The sequence below is a fragment of the Panulirus ornatus genome, chromosome 9 (assembly GCF_036320965.1).
Source record: "Panulirus ornatus isolate Po-2019 chromosome 9, ASM3632096v1, whole genome shotgun sequence".
In the NCBI taxonomy this organism is placed as follows: Eukaryota; Metazoa; Arthropoda; class Malacostraca; order Decapoda; family Palinuridae; genus Panulirus; species Panulirus ornatus.
Window position 1 is genome coordinate 35,328,039 of NC_092232.1, and position 15,245 is coordinate 35,343,283.

At 39.4% G+C, this 15,245-nt stretch overlaps 1 protein-coding gene across 1 annotated transcript; it reads right to left on the minus strand.

The window, feature by feature from the left end:
* Positions 1-3,909: 3,909 nt before the first annotated feature.
* LOC139750331 (COMM domain-containing protein 8-like) lies at positions 3,910-15,245 on the minus strand. The gene is made up of 4 exons (XM_071665008.1): positions 15,087-15,245; positions 13,236-13,388; positions 7,413-7,562; positions 3,910-5,299 (listed from the first exon to the last, which is right to left on the minus strand). Exons 1-4 carry the CDS (start codon positions 15,141-15,143, stop codon positions 5,111-5,113), a joined length of 549 nt encoding a protein of 182 aa, XP_071521109.1. The 5' UTR covers positions 15,144-15,245; the 3' UTR covers positions 3,910-5,110.

The following is a 15,245-nucleotide window of genomic DNA, read 5'->3' on the forward strand; positions in this document are numbered from 1 at the left end:
ACAGAGCATCAGATTGGGGAAGAGCAGTGTGGTTTCAGAAGTGGTAGAGGATGTGTGGATCAGGTGTTTGCTTTGAAGAATGTATGTGAGAAATACTTAGAAAAGCAAAGGGATCTGTATGTAGCATTTATGGATCTGGAGAAGGCATATGATAGAGTTGATAGAGATGCTCTGTGGAAGGTATTAAGAATATATGGTGTGGGAGGCAAGTTGTTAGAAGCAGTGAAAAGTTTTTATCAAGGATGTAAGGCATGAGTACGTGTAGGAAGAGAGGAAAGTGATTGGTTCTCAGTGAATGTAGGTTTGCGGCAGGGGTGTGTGATGTCTCCATGGTTGTTTAATTTGTTTATGGATGGGGTTGTTAGGGAGGTGAATGCAAGAGTTTTGGAAAGAGGGGCAAGTATGAAGTCTGTTGTGGATGAGAGAGCTTGGGAAGTGAGTCAGTTGTTATTCGCTGATGATACAGTGCTGGTGGCTGATTCATGTGAGAAACTGCAGAAGCTGGTGACTGAGTTTGGTAAAATGTGTGAAAGAAGAAAGCTAAGAGTTAATGTGAATAAGAGCAAGGTTATTAGGTACAGTAGGGTTGAGGGTCAAGTCAATTGGGAGGTGAGTTTGAATGGAGAAAAACTGGAGGATGTAAAGTGTTTTAGATATCTGGGAGTGGATGTAGCAGCGGATGGAACCATGGAAGCGGAAGTGAATCATAGGGTGGGGGAGGGGGCAAAAATCCTGGGACCTTGAAGAATGTGTGGAAGTCGAGAACATTATCTCGGAAAGCAAAAATGGATATGTCTGAAGGAATAGTGGTTCCAGCAATGTTGTATGGTTGCGAGGCGTGGGCTATGGATAGAGTTGTGTGCAGGAGGGTGGATGTGCTGGAAATGAGATGTTTGAGGACAATGTGTGGTGTGAGGTGGTTTGATCGAGTAAGTAATGTAAGGGTAAGAGAGATGTGTGGAAATAAAAAGAGCGTGGTTGAGAGAGCAGAAGAGGGTGTTTTGAAATGGTTTGGGCACATGGAGAGAATGAGTGAGGAAAGATTGACCAAGAGGATATATGTGTCGGAGGTGGAGGGAACGAGAAGTGGGAGACCAAATTGGAGGCGGAAAGATGGAGTGAAAAAGATTTTGTGTGATCGGGGCCTGAACATGCAGGAGGGTGAAAGGCGGGCAAGGAATAGAGTGAATTGGATCGATGTGGTATACCGGGGTTGACGTGCTGTCAGTGGATTGAATCAGGGCATGTGAAGCGTCTGGGGTAAACCATGGAAAGTTGTGTGGGGCCTGGATGTGGAAAGGGAGCTGTGGTTTCGGGCATTATTACATGACAGCTAGAGACTGAGTGTGAACGAATGGGGCCTTTGTTGTCTTTTCCTAGTGCTACCTCGCACACATGAGGGGGGAGGGGGATGGTATTCCATGTGTGGCAAGGTGGCGATGGGAATGAATAAAGGCAGACAGTGTGAATTGTGTGCATGGGTATATATGTATGTGTCTGTGTGTGTATATATATATGTACATTGAGATGTATAGGTATGTATATTTGCGTGTGTGGACGTGTATGTATATACATTGTGTATGGGGGTGGGTTGGGCCATTTCTTTCGTCTGTTTCCTTGCGCTACCTCGCAAACACGGGAGACAGCGACAAAGCAAAAAAAAAAAAGAAAAGAAATAACAAAAGCAGAAAAGCATCAATAAAACATAATGGATGGGAAAGGAAAGTAATACTGATGTTAATACTGGGGTAAAGGAGAAAGAATTCTACCTCCATTTCCTGCATGTAGTAAAAAGTGGTTAAAGGAGGTGGGAATGAGGGCAAAAATGGATATGTTTACAATGATAGTAGTCCTAACAATATTATATGGATGTGAGGCATGGGATATCGATAAGGCTGTGTGGAGGGTGGTGGATGTGCTGGAAATTGAATGTTTGAAGACAGTATCTGATGTGGTTTCATTGAGTAAGTTATGAGAGGGTAAGAGAGTGGTGTGGTAATGAAATGTGTGGTTGAGAAAGCTGAAGAAGGTATGCTGTAATGATGTGGTCATATGGAGAGTATAAGTGAGGAAAAGTTGACAAAAAGGACATATATGTTGGAACTGAAGAGAATAAGGAGAATGGAGAAACTAAATTGGAAATGGAAGGATAGAGTCAGAAAGATTTTGAGCACTCTGGGCCTGAACATACAGGAGGATAAAAGGCATGCATGGGATATAGTGAATTGGAATGATGTGGTATACAGGGAGTGATGTGATGTCAGTGGACCAACCTAGGACATGTGAAGCATCTGGGGTAAACCTTGGAAAGAGTCTGTGGGGCCTGGATGTGGTTTCGGTGCATTACACATGGCAGCTAGAAAATGGACGTGGCCTTTCTTCATCTGTTCATGGTGCTACTTTGCTACTATTGGAAATGACAATCATGTATATAAATAAACTACTTTTGAGAAACAACACAATTGCTATTGATAAGTGTAAAGGGTTGGAAGGGAGTGTGAGAATAGTAAATTCAAAGTAAATGTAAATGAACACAAGGCTGTTCTGCACATAGTTCTTAGATGTGAAGTACATGTAAAAGAAGGCTTGTCAGCCTATGAGGACATCTTGGATGTGATATACAAACAAAAGAAGGCCTGTTAGCTATTGATGATGGCTTAGATGTAAAATACAAATTATAGAAGGCCTCTTAGCCTTTGATGACAGCTTAGATGTGAAACAGATAAAAGAAAGCCTCGTAGCCTATGGTCACGGCTTAGATGTGAAATACAAATGAACGAGGGCGTATTAGCCTATGATGATGGCTTAGTTGTGAAATACAAATAAAGGAAGGCCTGTTACCCTATCATGATAGCTTAGCTGTGAAATACAAATGAAAGAAGGCCTGTTAACCTCTGATGACGAGTAAAAATCTCCACTCCTTCCATCTTCAACAATCTTAAGGAAAAACAAATGGAAGAAAAACCATATATTGCTTATGAAAAGCAAGCTTAGAGTTTTACAGGAAAGAATGAAAGAGGGTAAATACTTTTCAGTACTACCTTCCTACACTTGTAATAGTTTCAGTTGGGTGCATCAATCTTTGAGGCTGGAAAGAAAGAAATTGACATCATTATTATATACTAATCCAGGAGTTCCTTCAAACAAGGTCTTGGTTATCCTCCATGGCCTTTTTACCAGGGGTTTCTGTAGCTCCACAGCTGCATTACTCTCAGAACCAGGGACAGAATGGACACCCTTGAAGAAAGAAGTTCTCTGATGAGACTACTTTTGTTTCAACTATGATACAGCCTTGCTGAAGGTGACTTTTCCACTTGTGGTGTAACCTCAAGCAGGATGAGCCCAGTAACCAAGGGCACTGAGAGCCAGCATGGGCCTCATTGAAAACAACATTGCACCACACAATCCTTTTTCTCACTTTTTTAACTTTTTTAAGAACTTACTATGAAGATTCTGTGTTGGTTTTCAACACTCATGACCCTATAAAATGGGTCCTTGTGTTATACAATGATAATAATGTATGCCCTCAAATATTATTTACTTGAATATATTACAAACACAGGAATTAGTGTCTAAATAACAAAATTCATTTGACTGTACAGCAGCCAATCCCTCAGGTACTGTGTGAAAAAATTCCTTTCCGGACACTTTTGAGTATTCTAGAGGAACAAGAAATTGGAGATTTGACCACTGTTAGCAAAAGTGGCCAAGGTAATCAAATGGCATCATAATCATGTCTCAGGTAATCACAGCACAGTGCTGTTCTGTCTGTCATCCCATCAGAGTTGAGATCTTTCCCTCATCCCTCAAATTTCCCATACTGAGGTCAGCCTGCACTATGCTTGACTGCTGTTCCTTTTTTTTATCACTAAATCACAAATGATATTCAAATGATAATAAAAATCACTGAAATATTATGTAAATGTATATTACAGGCTGTTCAGCCTTAAGAAAGGCATATAACAAGTGTAAACATTTTTCCACTAAATATAAATAGACTTGTTTAGATTGAAAGAACAAGGATGCAGCATCAGAAGGGAATACAGGCTTAAATATAAATTAAACTAAATAAATATTGTAAGAACAAGGAATTGGAATGTAAGAAGCCCCTACCTCAATCAGTTTGAATTTGTGAAAGACAGCCTGAAGAGAGGTTTTCTCAAACACTTTTAGAGGATTTTCACATCTAGATTAAGGATAGATTACAGGAACTGTATCTCAGTGATGACCTATGATTCAAGAAAGAGCTGCTGAGATCCATCATATGATGTGTTGAGAACTTATTGGTAAGGATACTTATCTTATGTGTGGCTTCATTGCTTGAAAGCCAGATAAAACCTGCACAGTTTGTACTGTAACTGGTAAGGCAGCTTATGCTTAAGTTGGAACCAGTCATTGAGAAGGACAGATGCAGTAAAGACTAGGTCTTCTTTACTTATGAAACTGGTCTGTATTGGAATCACCTAACCAATAAGTTATTTACTTGGAGGATACACTGGACTTCAAGACTGCCAAGGAATGTTTTATCTTGCTATTTTGTGTTAACAGAATTTTTTTTTTCAAATCTATGCTGATTTATGCCCCTAAGTAACAGTTCCTGCCATATAAGGTGCAATATTTTCCAAAAAAAAGTCCCCAAAGGTCACCTTGCATGTCTTATGCCAATACCTCAGCATTATTATTTTCTAAATACTCCCTGCTAAATAAGGAATGCATCTAATGTAGCAGTCTGTCTAATATGGTGGGAAATATGGTAATCATTTTTAGAGAAAAATACTGAAGCTAAGTAAATGTACATCTCATCGTTCATGACTTGTAGCCCTATTTTGTCCATTTACTTTTGAAAAACTGCATCATGTTTCACTCGTACATCTGTACACACCTAAGCAGAGCTCTAGTGTGTGTGTGTGTGTGTGTGTGTGTGTGTGTGAGCATATTTCTTAATTGGCAAACACAGAAATTTCAGTTGCACATGCTCTGATTAGAATCTGAAAAAATTAGACTATTTTACATTTCTCATCTTTAGTTCCCACTTTAGATTAATAATCTTGGTCCCCTTACAAATCTAAATTAATCAACATTTATGTCGTAATCTCTTTAATGATGTTGGCTACTCAAATTGTTGTCTGTTGATAATTTCTTGAGCGGCCTTTAGACAGTCCAGTAAAGCATCTACTTGAGTTGCTGTCATCTCAACACTGAGGTTATCTGCATTTCTATTCTCCAGTGAAGATGAATGTAGGTGAAGTGTCAGCAATGATTCACTGAGATCTAAGACCTTGTCACTTGAAACAGCCAACTGGTAAAGAAAAAAGTATGCATAAATGCATATCATACAGGACATTTTGAGTGCTTAATTTCTAAGGCTTAATTAGTAGGGTTTACAACTTAGTCTATATATCACCTTTGATTAAATCAAAATATTCTGATGCTAAGATATAACTCATTATCTACTAATCTTTTAAAAGAATGCTAATCCTACACTGCTTGAAGATAATTCAACAAAATTATGACGGTTTTATAGTTTCCTATAGTGTAACAAGGTGGCTGTGGTAGAATTTTGTGTACATAATATGATTACTCATTACTTTGATACATTATACATCTATTCATTGTGGCTACCTTCTCAAATAAATACGTTCTCTGTCATCCAATTCACCTTAGTCTTCCCCATATGTAGGTTCTTAATTAAGAAAGACAAAGGAAAAAACAAGATAAAGCATGTGAAGCATCTGGGGTAAACCATGGAAAGGTCTGTGGGGCCTGGATGTGGAAAGGGAGCTGTGGTTTTGGTACATTACACATGACTGCTAGAGACTAAGTGTGAACGAAGATGGCCTTTTTTTTTTTTATCCCTGGCGCTGCCTCGCTGGAGGAGGGGGATGCTATTTCGTGTGTGGCCGGGTGGCGACAGGTACGGATGAAGGCAGCAAGTATGGATTTGTATATGTTTGTGTATGTATATGTATGTATACGTTGAAACGTACATGTATGTATGTGTGTGTGTGTGTGTGTGGGTGTTTATATATGTACATTTGTATGTAGGTGGGTTGGGCCAGCCCTCGTCTGTTACCTTGTGCTACCTCGCTAACGCATGAGACAGCAACAAAAGTATAATAAATAATACAAATAATATATATATACTGGAGAGAGGACAAGATTTAAGGAAGGAATAGCACCACTCCTGAAGCAGGAGCTGTGGGAGTGTGTGATAGAGTGTAAGAAAGCTAATTCTAGATTGATGTGGGTAAAGTTGAAATTGGATGGCGAGAGATGGGTGATTATTGGTGTTTTTGCACCTGGCGGAAATGATGATGAGCTTGAGGAGTTGTATGATGAAAAAAAGACTAGTGATTGGGAATACCTGGTTTAAAAAGAGATTTTTTTTTTTTTTCATACTATTCGCCATTTCCCGCGATAGCGAGGTAGCGTTAAGAACAGAGGACTGGGCCTTTGAGGGAATATCCTCACCTGGCCCCCTTCTCTGTTCCTTCTTTTGGAAAATTAAAAAAAAAACGAGAGGGGAGGATTTCCAGCCCCCCGCTCCCTTCCCTTTTAGTCGCCTTCTACGACACGCAGGGAATACGTGGGAAGTATTCTTTCTCCCCTATCCCCAGGGATAAAAAAGAGAGATATACACAAGTATACATATGTGAGTAGGAGAGATGGTCAATGGGCATAATTAGATTAGGTATTAACTGATTGGTGTATAAAACAGAGACTTTTGGATGTAAATGTACTGATAGGGGCAGCTGGTGGGATGTATGATTACTATCTTGTGGAGGCATGGGTGAAGATTTGTAAAGGTTTTCGAAAGAGGAGACAATGTTGGTGAGAAGAGAGTGGTGAGAGTAAATGAGCTCGGAAAGGAGACTTGTGTGAAGAAATGCTTGGAAAGATTGAATGTAGAATGGCAAAAAGTAAGAGCAAATGAAAAAAGGGGAGTGGGTGAGGAATGGGAGGTATTTAGGGAAGCAGTGATGGCATAAGCAAGAGATGCATGTGGCATGTGAAAGATGGGAGATAGGCATATTAAAAAGGGTAGTGAGTGGTGGGATGAAGAAGTAAAGTTGCTAGTAAAAGAGAAAGCAGAGGTGTTTGGGCAGTACTTACAAGGAAGGAGTGCAAATGATTGGAAGATGTATATGAGAAAGTGGCAGGAGGTTAAGAGGAAGGTGCAGGGTTCGAAAAAAAGGGCAAATGAGAGTTAAGGTAGGAGAGAATCATTAAACTTTGGAAGGAGGTACGAGTATGTTCTATATGTCAGAGGTATACAGAAGCCATAAACAAGTTCAGTAAAATTCCAAAACACTCAGATTCTGTACTGATGCCTAAATTTGTATGAATCATGTCAATAATACAGAGTATCATTACACAATAATGCCCTGAATATCAAAAATGACAGCACTTACCCTAACATTCCAGTCAAAATCTTTAAGATGATGAGTATCTTGTAAAGCTGCTCTCAATAAGGATTCCCTAATTTCTTCTTTCCGGGCACATATAGCCTCATAAGCATTTTTTGCCAATTCTTCACCAAATGGCAACAGGAGGTTAATTACCTGTTAATATCAAATCCACATTAAAAACCTACAGAATACTCCTGCATCGAAAAACACCATTTTTTTAAACCTTTCTGCTAAACAAGAGTCTTGCAAAATGAATTCTGTACCATATACAACAAGCATTTTCATTATTGCGTAAGCTACAGTTTCAGCTAAATTATGATGCTCATGACAATTTGGAATGTTGTATAATAAAGACATACATTTGTAGACCTTGTACTACAATAGCCACATCGGTGATCTGAAAGAGGAGAATAAGTACCATATTTGGGAAAATCAAGAGATGAGAAGAGTTTCAAAGGTTTTAGAAATAAGAGATATGAGATTGAAGGGACGATAGTTGAAATGACTGGGATGGTCTCCTCTCTTTGGGATGGGTTGAATCAAGGCATGCATCCAAGAAAAATAAAATGTCTGGGTATTTAGACATGAAATACATGAGCAAAGATCAGAGCTACATCAGATGCACAGTCCTTTAAGACATGAGGAAGTATGCCATCTGTTCCATATACCTAGTCTATCTGTAGCTGGGATAAAATTCAGAAGACCCTTGGAAAATACAAGAGAGAGTATGGGTTCATTTAGAGAAGGTGAGGGGGCACTAAAAGTAAAATAATCAACTTTCAGAGGAAACCAAGAGTAAAAAAGGAAGCTTTACCACTGAAGAGCTGGCTATAGACTGATAAAGACACAAAATAGGAGGAAAACGTTGAATTAAAGAAGATATTGTACATACTTAAAAAAAAAAAAAAAAAAAATGAAATGAAATGAGTTGAGATCAATGTCTCAGGTGAAAGATCGTCTTCACAAGTTCATAATGAGCCACTTAGCACGTGACCGTGTTCCTCTTTGTATCAACCCAATGTCTGCTGCATACAAGAGCTTTGCCAGGACTCGTGTTCGTCGCAGGATGTAGCAGGTCCGTCTCGCTGTCGACGCTGTTGCCATCTGGTGGGCCTGGCGGCGGCGGGATGCGACCCCGAGTCAACAAGTTGCAGACGCTGGAGGCCAAGGCACTCGACCCTGGGTCTGAAGCTACCCAGCCAATCACAGTCTAGTCAGCGGAACTACGCGTCTCGAAGCGTCTTCATCAGCCTTGACCTCGTTGGGTCAGTACATTAGAGGACGGGTTCGGCAAATGAGGAAGAAGACCGATTTCGACGATGAAGGCCGGCACTGTGGCTGAGAGATTGACTTGAGGAGGCAGAAGTGATATTGTGACAGTGATTGTGTCAGCGTCGCGTCGCCTCGCCGCAGTGTATCGAGACAGACTTCCCCAGAACTTTTAAAGGGGAAGTAAATGTTTATAGTTGTGTTAATGGAGTGATAGTTTTCATGCATGGTGTTTTTGACAAGAAAATAGTGAAGTTGGAGAAAAATGTAGCTTAGACATTGAAGCTTATTGACACAGTGGTGAAATTGATGAGAACTGCTATTGACGTTTGTGTGAATAAATTGTACATTTCCTTTTCCATAGCCAGAGGTTGAACCATTATGTGACATTCATTTTTTTCATTCATTTCAAGCTAAAAGTTTGTTTCTAAATTGTTCTTACATTTTTCATATGTATATATATGTATGTGTGTGTGTGTGTGTGTATGTGCATATGTGTGTGTGTGTGTGTGTGTGTGTGTGTATGTGTATATATATGTATATTATCCCTGGGGATAGGGGTGAAAGAATACTTCCCACGTATTCCTCGCGTGTCGTAGAAAGCGACTAGAGGGGACGGGAGCGGGGGGCCGGAAATCCTCCCCTCCTTGTATTAACTTTCTAAAATGGGAAACAGAAGAAGGAGTCACGCGGGGAGTGATCATCCTCCTCGAAGGCTCAGAGTGGGGTGCCTAAATGTGTGTGGATGTAACCAAGATGTGAAAAAAGGAGAGATAGGTAGTATGTTTGAGGAAAGGAACCTGGATGTTTTGGCTCTGAGTGAAACGAAGCTCAAGGGTAAAGGGGAAGAGTGGTTTGGAAATGTCTGGGGAGTGAAGTCAGGGGTTAGTGAGAGGACAAGAGCAAGGGAAGGAGTAGCAATACTCCTGAAACAGGAGTTGTGGGAGTATGTGATAGAATGTAAGAAAGTAAATTCTCGATTAATATGGGTAAAATTGAAAGTTGATGGAGAGAGGTGGGTGATTATTGGTGCATATGCACCTGGGCATGAGAAGAAAGATCATGAGAGGCAAGTGTTTTGGGAGCAGCTAAATGAGTGTGTTAGCGGTTTTGATGCACGAGACCGGGTTATAGTGATGGGTGATTTGAATGCAAAGGTGAGTAATGTGGCAGTTGAGGGAATAATTGGTATACATGGGGTGTTCAGTGTTGTAAATGGAAATGGTGAAGAGCTTGTAGATTTATGTGCTGAAAAAGGACTGATGATTGGGAATACCTGGTTTAAAAAGCGAGATATACATAAGTATACTTATGTAAGTAGGAGAGATGGCCAGAGAGCGTTATTGGATTACGTGTTAATTGACAGGCGTGCGAAAGAGAGACTTTTGGATGTTAATGTGCTGAGAGGTGCAACTGGAGGGATGTCTGATCATTATCTTGTGGAGGCTAAGGTGAAGATTAGTATGGGTTTTCAGAAAAGAGGAGTGAATGTTGGGGTGAAGAAGGTGGTGAGAGTAAGTGAGCTTGGGAAGGAGACCTGTGTGGGGAAGTACCAGGAGAGACTGTGTACAGAATGGAAAAAGGTGAGAACAATGGAAGTAAGGAGAGTCGGGGAGGAATGGGATGTATTTAGGGAATCAGTGATGGATTGCGCAAAAGATGCTTGTGGCATGAGAAGAGTGGGAGGTGGGCTGTTTAGAAAGGGTAGTGAGTGGTGGGATGAAGAAGTAAGAGTATTAGTGAAAGAGAAGAGAGAGGCATTTGGACGATTTTTGCAGGGAAAAAATGCAATTGAGTGGGAGAAGTATAAAAGAAAGAGACAGGAGGTCAAGAGAAAGGTGCAAGAGGTGAAAAAAAGGGCAAATGAGAGTTGGGGTGAGAGACTATCAGTAAATTTTAGGGAGAATAAAAAGATGTTCTGGAAGGAGGTAAATAGGGTGCGTAAGACAAGGGAGCAAATGGGAACTTCAGTGAAGGGCGTAAATGGGGAGGTGATAACAAGTAGCGGTGATGTGAGAAGGAGATGGAATGAGTATTTTGAAGGTTTGTTGAATGTGTCTGATGACAGAGTGGCAGATATAGGGTGTTTTGGTCGAGGTGGTGTGCAAAGTGAGAGGGTTAGGGAAAATGATTTGGTAAACAGAGAAGAGGTAGTAAAAGCTTTGCGGAAGATGAAAGCCGGCAAGGCAGCAGGTTTGGATGGTATTGCAGTGGAATTTATTAAGAAAGGGGGTGACTGTATTGTTGACTGGTTGGTAAGGTTATTTAATGTATGTATGACTCATGGTGAGGTGCCTGAGGATTGGCGGAATGCGTGCATAGTGCCATTGTACAAAGGCAAAGGGGAAAAGAGTGAGTGCTCAAATTACAGAGGTATAAGTTTGTTGAGTATTCCTGGTAAATTATATGGGAGGGTATTGATTGAGAGGGTGAAGGCATGTACAGAGCATCAGATTGGGGAAGAGCAGTGCGGTTTCAGAAGTGGTAGAGGATGTGTGGATCAGGTGTTTGCTTTGAAGAATGTATGTGAGAAATACTTAGAAAAGCAAATGGATTTGTATGTAGCATTTATGGATCTGGAGAAGGCATATGATAGAGTTGATAGAGATGCTCTGTGGAAGGTATTAAGAATATATGGTGTGGGAGGCAAGTTGTTAGAAGCAGTGAAAAGTTTTTATCGAGGATGTAAGGCATGTGTACGTGTAGGAAGAGAGGAAAGTGATTGGTTCTCAGTGAATGTAGGTTTGCGGCAGGGGTGTGTGATGTCTCCATGGTTGTTTAATTTGTTTATGGATGGGGTTGTAAGGGAGGTAAATGCAAGAGTCCTGGAAAGAGGGGCAAGTATGAAGTCTGTTGGGGATGAGAGAGCTTGGGAAGTGAGTCAATTGTTGTTCGCTGATGATACAGCGCTGGTGGCTGATTCATGTGAGAAACTGCAGAAGCTGGTGACTGAGTTTGGTAAAGTGTGTGGAAGAAGAAAGTTGAGAGTAAATGTGAATAAGAGCAAGGTTATTAGGTACAGTAGGGGTGAGGGTCAAGTCAATTGGGAGGTGAGTTTGAATGGAGAAAAACTGGAGGAAGTGAAGTGTTTTAGATATCTGGGAGTGGATCTGTCAGCGGATGGAACCATGGAAGCGGAAGTGGATCATAGGGTGGGGGAGGGGGCGAAAATTTTGGGAGCCTTGAAAAATGTGTGGAAGTCGAGAACATTATCTCGGAAAGCAAAAATGGGTATGTTTGAGGGAATAGTGGTTCCAACAATGCTGTATGGTTGCGAGGCGTGGGCTATGGATAGAGATGTGCGCAGGAGGATGGATGTGCTGGAAATGAGATGTTTGAGGACAATGTGTGGTGTGAGGTGGTTTGATCGAGTAAGTAACGTAAGGGTAAGAGAGATGTGTGGAAATAAAAAGAGCGTGGTCGAGAGAGCAGAAGAGGGTGTTTTGAAATGGTTTGGGCACATGGAGAGAATGAGTGAGGAGAGATTGACCAAGAGGATATATGTGTCGGAGGTGGAGGGAACGAGGAGAAGAGGGAGACCAAATTGGAGGTGGAAAGATGGAGTGAAAAAGATTTTGTGTGATCGGGGCCTGAACATGCAGGAGGGTGAAAGGAGGGCAAGAAATAGAGTGAATTGGAGTCATGTGGTATACAGGGGTTGACGTGCTGTCAGTGGATTGAAGCAAGGCATGTGAAGCGTCTGGGGTAAACCATGGAAAGCTGTGTAGGTATGTATATTTGCGTGTGTGGACGTGTGTATGTACATGTGTATGGGGGGGGGGGGGTTGGGCCATTTCTTTCGTCTGTTTCCTTGCGCTACCTCGCAAACGCGGGAGACAGCGACAAAGTATAAAAAAAAAAAAAAAAAAAAAAAAAAAACTTAAGTACTAAAAAGTGTGATCAGCTAAAGAAAAGGTCTAATCAACACAGAACAATCTATACCCATACAGTTTTAAGTACACTATATTCATCCAAATGGTATGAAATCATCTTTCCATACATAACTTTTTTAGTTATGAAAATTATTGAAAGTAAATAACAATTGGTTTTTGTTTCCATATCATTGTGAATAAATTGTTAAAAAGGTTTTCTGGCTAAGATCCTCACAAAGATGTATACTGTTGGGCATTATGATTACAGTATGTTTTTGAGGTGGGTTCACAACTTAGAACTTTCTGCAAGATAGACTGGATTACTCTCAGGCTAGTCCTGGAGCTTTTACTGAAGAACAGTGAAAAAGTATGCATTCTGATATTTACTAAAGAACAGTGAAAAAGTATGCATTTTGATATTTACTGAAGAACAGTAAAAACGTATGCATTCTGATATTTACTGAAGAAGAGTAAAAAAGTATGCATTCTGATATTAACTGAAGAACAGGAAAAAAGAATGCATTCTGATATTAACTGAAGAATAGTAAAAAAGAATGCATTCTGATATTTACTGAAGAACAGTAAAAAAGTATGCATTCTGATATTTACATTACATTGAATAAGCTTCTTCCACAGTGTCCCTACACAATACCTTAAGAATGATAAGAATCTGTTATAGCCTTACCTCTTCCTCTGTCAACTTTCCAATGGTGACATCTTGCACAATTGCTTTAGCTTGTTTCACAGCAAGCCAAAATTTATCAAGTGGGCATTCTTTACACAACTCATGGGAGACAGCTCTTCCCCCACACAAATTGTCAATTACATGATGAAGGAACTGTCAAGGGGAGAGAAAAAATCATAAGAATGTATCAGGGTACAAACTGCATAATATATAGAAAAGCAAAAAAGAAAAGAACTACAGATCTAGGCACAGTTCTAAGTTTAACAAGAGACCGTAAGCATCCAGTCAAGTACAAGACTCAAAACTGAAAACAGACTCATGTCAGTGACCTAGAAGTGAAAAAGCAATCTTGAAAACATATGGAAAGCTGTGCTGGAGTTGATGGCATGGGAAATGAGCAGAGGCAGGGGCACGTGTTCTTAACTCCCTCTTACTTTACCATTATGAGAACTCACTGAATATTTTTGATTTTTTCTAATCATATAGATCTCTTACTCTCTTTAGTCTTAGTTTTTAATTTGTTGTAATTACATAGATCTCTTACTCTCTTTAATCTTGTTTTTAATATGTTCTAATTATGTAGCTCTCACTCTCTTTAATCTTACGTTTTTGTTCTAATTACATAGCTCTCACTCTCTTTCATCTTACGTTTTTGTTCTAATTACATAGATCTCTTACTCTCTTTAATCTTAAGTTTTTAATTTGTTCTAATTACTTAGATCTCTTACTCTCTTTAATCTTAAGATTTTAATTTGTTCTAATTACATAGGTCTCTTACTCTCTTTAATCTTAAGATTTTAATTTGTTCTAATTACATAGATCTCGTACTCTCTTTAATCTTAAGTTCTTAATTTGTTCTAATTACATAGATCTCTTACTCTCTTTAATCTTAAGATTTTAATTTGTTCTAATTACATAGATCTCTTACTCTTTAATCTTAAGTTCTTAATTTGTTCTAATTACATAGATCTCCTACTTTCCTCAATCTTAAGTTTTTGATTTGTTCTAATTACATAGATCTCTTACTCTTTTTAATCTTTGTACACTTATTCCCGATTTATGAAGGTTCTATTCACAAAGTTTTGCAGACACATGTATAACAACAAAATATTCTTAATTATTGATATCACAGCAATTTTTTCGAAGATTTTCTTGATTAAAACTATATTACAACCTTTCTAAAATAAGTGCAAAGTGCTCAGTATTCAGTAATTGTGCAATGATATAAAAATCTTAGAAAACCCATCAGTACTGATATAAAACTGATTAATTAATGAAATATGATAGCAGTTGAAGTTCTGTCAATAATAGCAATGAGCTGAAATATGTTGGGTGAATTCATGAGCATATGAGTGAACAAGGTTAGATGATAAGAGATCATTTATGAAGAAATGAAGGGCAGGAGGTAATAGGAAAGAACCCAGAGGGACACCACTGTGAATACCACACCTAATTATCATCAGTTACAGAACAAAGTATTTTACGAGTCCAATAAAAAAAAGTTTCATCAAAATCTGTATAAAAAATTTTTTTTTTTGGTGGTGCCCCTAAACTGAAACTACACTTGAACTAGTAATTTACCCAAACTATCTAAAACAAACTGAGCCAGATAATGCTAGACACCTCGGCCGTGTGTTGGTCAAAATTATCACTATTTATTTATTGTATGTTTGGTGAACAGGCGGTGAAGGTAATGAAGATCAGGGAAAACGAGGGATGATTTACACTTGAGAATATGAACACCATGTTAACAAAGCATATATATAGACTACCACACTTTTACTTAGATAAAGTCGTGTGTTTATGTTTCAGATCCACTGCAGTTTTAACATGACAATGTCATAAAACTACCTTGAGTATCTGCTGGGCTGGGATAATGGATATAGCATTAGATCCGCCCCCTTCCATCTTGATGCGGGTCAACCCAAGTAAAGTCACACGACAAAACCTCGAAATTACCCGAACTATACCACAAGTTTACAATGAGTGCGATCCAGATTGCTCAAGTTG